The sequence below is a fragment of the Aplidium turbinatum genome, chromosome 18 (assembly GCF_918807975.1).
Source record: "Aplidium turbinatum chromosome 18, kaAplTurb1.1, whole genome shotgun sequence".
NCBI classification, from domain to species: domain Eukaryota; kingdom Metazoa; phylum Chordata; class Ascidiacea; order Aplousobranchia; family Polyclinidae; genus Aplidium; species Aplidium turbinatum.
This window is the reverse complement of record NC_137489.1, coordinates 20,558,625-20,568,135: the sequence shown is the minus strand read 5'-3', so window position 1 is coordinate 20,568,135 and position 9,511 is coordinate 20,558,625. Positions and strand designations below refer to the sequence as shown.

At 40.4% G+C, this 9,511-nt stretch overlaps 1 protein-coding gene across 1 annotated transcript; it reads right to left on the bottom strand.

Moving 5' to 3' along the window:
• Positions 1 to 3,650: 3,650 nt before the first annotated feature.
• LOC145787277 (uncharacterized) lies at positions 3,651 to 7,860 on the bottom strand. The gene is made up of 3 exons (XM_082598988.1): positions 7,560 to 7,860; positions 4,289 to 6,231; positions 3,651 to 3,884 (listed from the first exon to the last, which is right to left on the bottom strand). The coding sequence occupies exons 1-3, from the start codon at positions 7,858 to 7,860 to the stop codon at positions 3,651 to 3,653; spliced, it is 2,478 nt and encodes an 825-aa protein (XP_082455114.1).
• Positions 7,861 to 9,511: the final 1,651 nt, after the last annotated feature.

The following is a 9,511-nucleotide window of genomic DNA, read 5'->3' as shown; positions in this document are numbered from 1 at the left end:
AATGAAGATTAGCATCTTGCTCAGTTGAACATGTTTCTTTACAAGATTTCGAAATGTGTTTTTTGAGGTTAGTATACTAATTTAAACAGCATATAGGCTACTAGACAAGATATCAGGCAGTTTTATCTCTACGTTCCCTACTTGTGACACAGGGTAGACTGGAGTAAGCCCCCCCTTAAGCAAAAACACGCACCAATCTTCACCTTCACTATTTACTGAATCATTCACCACGTTAACATAAAGGCACAATGCTACTAAACAAATTGCCCATGAAAGCAAAGATGAAATTTTTGAACGAACCACAAAATGTGACAAAAATAAAATTTACTGAAAAGGGCGTTTTACCACTGCGCTGAGGCAAAAAGCCTATGTGGTAGGCGTTTTACCCCACAAAGCTTTATGAGCCAGAGATGATCTCAAACAGAGAAATAGTTTGTTGTGATGTTGCCAGTTTAAGTAAATTTAATATACAGCAATGTCACAATCAATGTGTATTGCCTCGCGATGGGTTGCTTTGTGTCTTTAACGAGCGTTGTTGTTTTGATTGTAAAATTCTGGTGCGATGTGTTATTATCGGTTATGACCTGAAGCAACCTTTGAATGAGAAATCTGTATTATGTAACGCATTTCCAGAATCGTCTGTAAGCATGCAAATCTGGAATGTTCTGTTGTTTTTCATAATTTCTGAGCGTCGTTTGTCATGACGTCATAAGGTTGTTTACCAGTAGATGTCCGATTGCGAAATATTTATTATGTAAGAATCTTCTACCCTACGTGACATTCTTTAAACTTCTTTGAGCTTCTGCTTGTTTACATTAATGCAACTTGACAGAACAATGTGACATTACGTAACCTTCTCGAAGTTACTAGACCGAACAAACCTTTTATAAATAGTGGTGTAATTTGCATTATGACGATTATTATGATGAGTTGGTCATGAGAGATCATTGCTGTAATAGTAGCAGTTGGTAATAGAAACAAAGATCATTGTTGATCAAGAGTTGAAGTATTGAATACGAGTGAAGCAAAGTTGAAGCTAATATAATTTCTGATTGAAATTAGAATCGTATGAGAAGCTGTGAGTGGATTACGTTAAACTTGATCAATAGTCGCAAGTATCGGAATCTATTGCTGTTTACTGTTAAAGGTGAGTCCCATACTTGAATCCAAGCATTGGGGGATGAGAAGATAAGGTTCTCATTATACTAAGCCATCGGCACTAACGAGAGTAGGGTGGCCAGTTCCTTTCTCTCGGCCGCCTTTACTTCAGCAATTACGCCCACCCAATTTATTACACCCTGGGTAGAGGTGAGCGGTGTTTGTCAACAACCAGCATAAGCCGGGAGTCGAACCAGGATTGCGTGATTGGAAAGCGAGCGCCTTATCCGCTGCGCCATCCCACCCCACTGTTTACTGTTACTTTGATTAATTTTTGGAAGTGGTGAACCATTCGTTGGAGTCCTTCAAGCGTTTTTATATATCATTTCACCAGTAGAACTATCCGTGAATTTAATTGACTGCTTTTCGGTTATAACCCATTAAACTACGTCATTGAACCTTTCCAAGTCTTTTTCCTGGTAAAAGATAGAAAGAAAACGTGACATTCTGGGGGCTCGTCCGGGATTACCGAAAAACCGAAAAACGGAATAAAATAAAAAAAAAACCGAAGAATACCGAAAGGTTTACTGAAAGAATAATAAATTAAGAACAAGCTGTCAAAATGGCGGATACAGTCAAACATGAGATGATTGAAGACTTACGGAGCATGGCTGAACGAATGGGGTTGAGTGACAATGAGAAGTCTCAGTTTGTGATGGAAGAGTATCACAAGATAATGGCCCAAAAAGCTCAGCGAGAAGCTGACGAAAGAGAAGATAGAAGAGCTGCTCGTGAAATAAGGAAAGCAGAACTTGAAGCTGAAGAAAAACAAGCACAACTTGAAGCTGAAGAGAAGCGAGCACAACTTGAAGCTGAAGAGAAGCGAGCACAACTTGAAGCTGAAGAGATGCGAGCACAACGCGAAGCAGAAGAAAAACGAGCGCAGCGCGAAGCAGAAGCTGAGGAGAAGCGGGCGCAGCGCAAAGCAGAAGCCGAAGAAAATCGGGCGCAACGCGAAGCAGAAGAAAGAAGAGCGCAATATGAATTGGAAAACATAAGACTTGATTTAGAAAAACAAAAACTGGACATTGGTGAGCGATCTAATTCTACTAATGATAATGCTCGAGATGTTATTGTGGCGCAAGTTAGACGTCCAGATTTGCCATCATTTGTTGAAGAAAAAGATGAGTTAGATAGTTACTTGCTAAGATTTGAAAGATATGCTGCAATAGCCAAATTGGAGAAGTCGACGTGGGCTACCCAGCTAAGCATGTTATTATCGGGACAGGCTCTTGATGTATATTCAAGACTTTCGCAAGAAGAGGCCATGGACTACGACAGATTGAAGTTAGCTCTGTTAAAGCGATACAATTTTACCGAGCATGGATACCGTCAAAGATTCCGTGAGGCAAAGCCTGAACGACACGAAAGCCCAGGTCAATTTATTGAACGTTTAAGAAACCTTTTGTTAAAATGGTTTGAACTTTCGGGGGCCGATCAATCCTTGGACGGATTGGCAAACCTTATAGTTAAGGAACAATTCACAGATTCATGTTCAAAAGATCTGTCTGTTTATTTAATGGAGAGAAGTCCAAAGACTCTAGAAGACATAGCCAGTGTGGCGGAACAGTATTTAGTTGCCCATGATGAGAAGTTGTCGACCGAAGAGATGATGTCATTCGATGATGACGAGAAGCAAACAAATAATTTTAAAGGAGCTGCTGTTCCAAGAGAAGTACGTTGTTTTAATTGTAATGGCTTAGGTCATAAGGTTGTTAACTGCCGGAAGAAGACTAACAAAAATCAGCAGGAATCGAGAAAGTGGTGCAATCGTTGCAATAGGCAAGGACACGAAGCGAAGGAATGCAAGGACAAGTCGTTTTCCTTATCCAATCAGTCTGGAAAAGATAAAGGCACGGACGTTTATCGATGCGGTTGTGCGTTAATGATTCCTGAACCCACGCCTGAGGGGGAGAGACCAGATGAAGATGATCAGTTTGAAGTAAACTTAATTCACTTGTACAACAACCTTGCAAAGGCTTTAATAAAATAGAAAGCAACTACATCTGCAAATAAAAGGATACATAAATAACTGCTTCTGAACGTACATAATGCTACAACAACAGAACTGAATGAATGAACGAATGAAGAAAACGTAGAACCAAGGCGTGTAGAAAACAAGGCAATAATTAACTGAGTAGGCTAATAAGCTTGAGGGACAGAGCGCCGTGCTCAGAAACACAAGACATTCTCCCCCTCTCAAAATTGCATTAAGTTATATATAGCACAACCACGCAAAATATAGTTCATAAGCGTAACTTGGACAGCAGGTGTGATTTTACATGAAATCAAAGCAGACTGCTAAAAATATGGCACTGCACCATAGCGATCAACCGAACGACGAATACGAGTAGATCTGCGTAAGTGTGTTGTATCAGTGGTGGGCGAAGACGATGACATAGAGTGATCAGTAGTTTCACGTTGTACAATGTCGCCATCGTCACTACGCACACTTAAATTTACATCCGGTGATGTTAAAGTCACGTCATTATTTACAAATCCATTGGTAGAGCAATAGCCTCACCAGTCGCCACTGGAGGAGGCAAACGTATTAAGTTTGCTTCGACTGGCACATCCTGGTCAACCGGTAAAACAGGTTCATCTGATTGTCCCAATGGTGCAATATCTTTGAGAGAGACCGTTGTTTCTCTTCCAGAAGGAAAACGAACACGAGCATAGTTAGGGGTGGCATGCATGAGCTCTACTTCGTCAACAACAGGATCATACTTTGATAAACGAACATGACGCCGTAGAAACACTTTATTTGGTGTTGATAACCATAGAAACTGCAAAATGCTGATTTCACTGCAGACCAAATTATTCCATTATACCTTTCACATTGTCCGTTTCCAGGAGCATTATAGACAGACGTCCTACTACTGCATGCAATACCATGACTATTAAGATACGATGATAGCTCTTTGGACATGAAAGCCGAGCCCCTATCGGAGTGTAAATACGCAGGCATACCAAAGAACGCAAACAATTGGTTTAAACAAGAAATAACAGTTCGCGTGGAGAGAGCTTGTATTGCTTGCTTGTCAAGTGGAAAAGTTTTTGACAAAACCAGAGGTTTAATTTTTTCCGAGTACTGAGGGATCCACTGCGCATAGTAGGCAAACATGCCTACCACGCGCTGAAGTTCTTTAACAGTGTTAGGAACAGGCATTTCAATAACTGGTTTTACTCTTTCAGGATCTGGTTCAACCACACCTTTCGAGATGCGATATCCTAACAATGTTATTGTTTCTACGCAAAAACTACATTTGTCTTCATTAAACGTTAGATTACAGTCTTTTGCAGCACCCAGGAAAACTTGAAGATTTTTATCGTGCTCCTCGCGCGTCTCACCACACACCGTAACGTCATCAAGATAGGCAAATGTTCCTTTGCAAGCATATTTCGAAATGATTCCATTGATAACTCGTTGAAACCAAGGCACTGCATTTTTAAGGCCAAATGGAATCCTTTTAAAATGATACAGCTGTCCGTTGGCTTCAAAGGCGGTGTACTCTTGTTCTTCAGGCAGCAAGGGAACTTGGTGATAAGCGCTGCGTAGATCCAGAGTAGAAAACCATTTGTACTGAGAAACATTATCTATAATGCTTTGCATGTTCGGAATCGGGTAGGCATCGAGCAAAGTAAATTTGTTTACTGTTTGACTGTAGTCCACGCACATGCGTTTTTTATGGTTTTCATTTTTTACAATTACCAATTGAGCACGCCATGGTGACGTGCTTGGTTCAATAACATCATCACGTAAGAGTTGAGCGACTTGATTCTTAATAAAACTTTGATCAGCTTTAGAATATCGACGTGATTTGGAAGCAAGTGGGCAACAGTCTCCTGTCATATGCTCAAATAAACGTACTGGCATTGGGCTCCTCAAAGGTTTTAAGGCCCCAAGGTTCAAAGGTTGTTCAGATCCTCCAAAGTTAAAATTTACGCATTTATGCTGTTGTAAAAACTCACGTCCAAGAATTACGTCCCAGAGTAGTCCGTCCATGACACTGAATTTCACATCAGCATAATCGCGATCCAGGAGTTGTAGAGTTGCAAAGCAGGAGCCTCGAGTTTTCACTGATGAGCCTTTTACAGCTAAATTCACATGCTGCTCGTCACTATAGCTTACTTTCAAGTTAGCGCGATTACTGAATTCATGGCTTATGTGGTTGTTTTGGGCGCCCGTGTCAATAAGGCATTCAGCTAGTTTTCCATTGATCTCAATGGATACGTTTACGTTTTGATCTGATTTAGACATCGATGTGAGAGCTGCCAAGCTTGTTGATTGACATGCAGCGGTTGCGTTACTGCTCGTCGAACGGCACACAATAGCGAAGTGGCCTTTTTTGTTACATTTGTAGCAAATCTGTTCTTTGGCAGGACATTTGTCTCTGGGATGAAGTCTTCTGCCACAAAAGAAGCATTTTTTCTGCTCTATTGCAAGGCAGTCGCTTTTGCGAGGTGGCGTTTTGTTGCTGGATTGGGAATCCCAAGAACGTGACTCGCACACAGCTAGAGGATCATTCAAAGCTTCGCCGCCAGGGGGCATAACGTACGCTTCGGCATTACGTTGGGCATCATAAACCGATCGAGCTTTTTCAAAGACTCTTTGTAGTTCCAAGACATTGTCTTCAAGAAGTCTTTGTCGGATGTAACTTGAAGTAATTCCCGCAATAAAGGCGTCCCGAATGGCTGCTTCTTTGTTTTGAGCTGCAGAAACTGCACTAAAGTTGCAGTCAGCACTGAGCTGTTTTAGTCTTTGAAGAAAACTTTCCAGGGGTTCGTCCACTTTTTGCTTGCATGTGTTAAGTCGGTGTCGCGCAAAAATTTCATTGATCGGTTTATTGTAGAGGATGTCCAACGGAGCAATGGCGTTATCGTAAGTGTCACTTTCACTGATGTGCGCATACACATGTGACTCTAGTAAATTTACTAGGATGCCGAGCTTCGCTTGCGCATCAGCATCCTCAATTCTTGCGATGTAGTTTCGAAACGTCCGCTTCCAATGTTGCCACTTTCTTGAGGCTTCGGGGAGTTTGTGTCGACCCCAAACACTTGGGGTTGCATAAACTTATGCATAGCTACTATTTTATTAAATTGAAGTAAACTTAATTCACTTGTACAACAACCTTGCAAAGGCTTTAATAAAATAGAAAGCAACTACATCTGCAAATAAAAGGATACATAAATAACTGCTTCTGAACGTACATAATGCTACAACAACAGAACTGAATGAATGAACGAATGAAGAAAACGTAGAACCAAGGCGTGTAGAAAACAAGGCAATAATTAACTGAGTAATAAGCTTGAGGGACAGAGCGCCGTGCTCAGAAACACACGACACAGTTAGAGAAGATAACGGGAAAGAAGACGAAAAAAGATGCCTGCAAAGAAATAATACCTGAAGATTACCTGCCAGTAGTGAATGGAACAGTTGGAAACAAAAAGGTAAAAATTTTACGTGATTCTGGTTCTACGGGTATAACATTGACGAACTTAAGTTTACTGTCATACTTCGAGTATTTGAAGTCCATATAATATTCCACATAACTCTATCCTTTATCCAAATTTTTCAACATTTTAAATGAGCATTGAGGTGAGACTTTTACCCCCGCCTCAGGGTTAGTTGTCACAAACCTTGGGGTAAATTGTCACATGCAGTTTGTAACGCATAAAGTTTATTTAAGATAGAGTACAATGGAATGAATAAGATAATACAGATAGGCTACATTAAAATGCCAATTATACATAGTATCCACAACAGGGATATCTAGAGAAGGGGATATGAAGGCTCGCAGCGATTACCTTATTCTCATGACACTACCAGGGCGGTAGTTTGTAGTGCTTTAAACATGTAGTTCTTTTTAAAATCGTAGAAAGTTTTGTAGTGCAGCTGGTACAATAAGCTACAGAAGACAGTTAGCAAATGTTACGTAGAGCATATTCAAAGAATACTTGTTTACACAGACAGTTGAAAAGTTACCAGTAAGCTGTTTTTTTTTTAACAAAGCTTTTGCAGCAGGCTAGATGTAACGCAAGTATATGAGTAGTTGAATTAACAAGCAACCATGAGCATGCTGTGAATATCCAAGGCTGATTCTAATAGCGCAATGCAAATTATCATAACAAGATTTATTAAACTACTATCGGTGCCAAGTGTCATTTTACGATAAACACAAATTATTTACGATAAACAAAAGCCCTTCTACTGTCAGGCATAATAAAAGCCTTCGTATCCCCTTCTTTAGATATCCCTGGTCCACAAACTGGAGTTGGAAGCTTGAAGACAACATCCTCTAGTGGTGAAGGTAAGTAGCCTATCAGGATTTTAAGGAAAATGAAACTGCATGTTTCCAAATTTATCAAGGCATTTTTTTTCCACATGAAGTTTGATCTACTCTGATCTTCGGTGACTTCTAAAACTGTCCCAACGTAACATTGTGCGGCTCGATCACTTTCGAATTTCAGAAGAATGTGGTCGTCAATATCTATGTTCTCAAGACCAAATGGTGTCTGGACACAACTTTCATCATCTGAGTCTTCATCGGTGGCATCATCGCACAAGGCTGTTTCGTCTGAGCTTTCATTGTCATCACTTGATGATTCTGGTGCTGGAATCTTTGTCTTCTTTTGAAACTTTATCACTCTTTTAGCGGCTGTTTTCTTCCCTTTTCTTTTGCTGTTCTTTTCTTCTGCCATCCTTTTCATAACAGGTGAGTCTGTGTATATCTCAGACTTTCCCTTCTTCCTTTTTCTGGACTCTGCTAAAGTAATCCTCGGGGACTTTAGAGAACGCTCTCCAAGTCCCCGAACTATCCTCCATAGTTGTGGTCAGCACTTGGTGGTGAGAAGTTGTTGTTGTTGCTGTTGAGAAGAAGTTGCTGTTGTTTCTCTGGGCAAGAAACTTTACGATAATTGCCTCTACCCAGTGATCGATTTCGAGTAATGGGTAGTACCAAATTTAAGTCATAAATAGAGTAGACAACCGGAAATAGACATTGCCGTCGGCTGCAGCGTGGGTCAGGTGTACGTCGGAAGGCGTACACCGATGCATAGCGCTCAAGTCCGCTTTCCCGCAATGCAGGATAAAGATAAACAAACAAACAAACAAACAAGTATAACCAAGCTGGGCGTCCTTCACGCTGTTGTTGTTAGCCTTATAGCTTGGAATGTAACGACCTAAGGTTTTGTAGTTAACATCATTGTTGCTAGCAGATTTTTTCTGAAGCTCAGGCCACCATTCACAACCTCTTCTGCAGCAGCCTCCGTCGCGTTTTTCGAATACCGTCTACGTTAAGTTTTCCTTTGGTAGTTACGCATCCGCAAAGCTGCCGGCTTTATATGTTAAAGAAATTATTGGTAATACAGTAGGTTTACCCTAAATACAACAGAATTTACAGAAATACACTCTGATTGAAACAAGAGAATTCATGAACTATTACTAATATTGATCATCGCATCTTTAGTTTCAAAATTCCAAATTCTGGTCAACATGCTTCAGCATTTTAAACAAAAGTTTATCCATATATTACTGACATTAGTCACTACTAACAGAAACAAAAAGATTCCGTATATATTCAGAAACGTTTAAGTTATATCAAAATACCTACCTTGGGCAATTCGTCTTCGTAAGAAGCAGAAAATCACTACAGATTATTGTCTACATTCTGTTCACTTCTGTTGCTTAAAACAACATGGTCGATCTCAACGTGTAACCAAGAAAGTAGTACTCGCTTTTTATGACGTCAGATAGTAGTTTCCTACATTGGGTGCGCTAAACTCAGGCTTGTGACAACTTAGCCTACCCATGTGACTTTTAGCCCCTCTCTCCCCTACTTAATCTAACAAACATCAGCACTGTATGTCCACATAATATGCTATGATTTAAAAAATAAGATTACAATAGATTTAAAAAATATTGTCCAGCTAGAGTTCATCATCTGAGGTGCAGTTTAGGCTGACATAGACATTCACCAGGGCTGCATTCTTCATGTGCCCAATGCTTACACATGCTGCATTGCATCCACATTTCTCCTGGCCTACTGTTAGAAAACGGCTCCCCACATACTAAGCAAGGCCATCTCTCATGATCTAAATCATCAGCAACAACGTTCTTCTTAATTCTCTTTTGCTTTCTTTTATCTGCCCTATGCATGGACGCAGTCTTCTTTTGATTTCTTGAAAGTTTGCTAGTAGCAAGTTTCTTTTCCTGTAACATCTTTTTGTAAGGAGAAGATGTGATTAATTGTGCTTGCTCTGACGAACGTTTTCGTTTGGGCTTAGCACTCGATGTGGCAAGCGTAGGTGTGCACAGCTCAAACAGAAATCGTTTTGCTCTTACAATGTCTTC

What these genes read in the sequence shown, in the direction of transcription:
- LOC145787277 (XM_082598988.1), bottom strand. Translation starts at nt 7,860, where the DNA reads ATGGCAGAAGAAAAGAACAGCAAAAGAAAAGGGAAGAAAACAGCCGCT. An exon ending in AGAAGTCACCGAAGATCAGA is followed by an intron (nt 6,232 to 7,559) that starts GTAGATCAAACT and finishes GCTATGCATAAG; the next exon opens with TTTATGCAACCCCAAGTGTT. An exon ending in TTAAAGAACTTCAGCGCGTG is followed by an intron (nt 3,885 to 4,288) that starts GTAGGCATGTTT and finishes CGTTTATCAAAG; the next exon opens with TATGATCCTGTTGTTGACGA.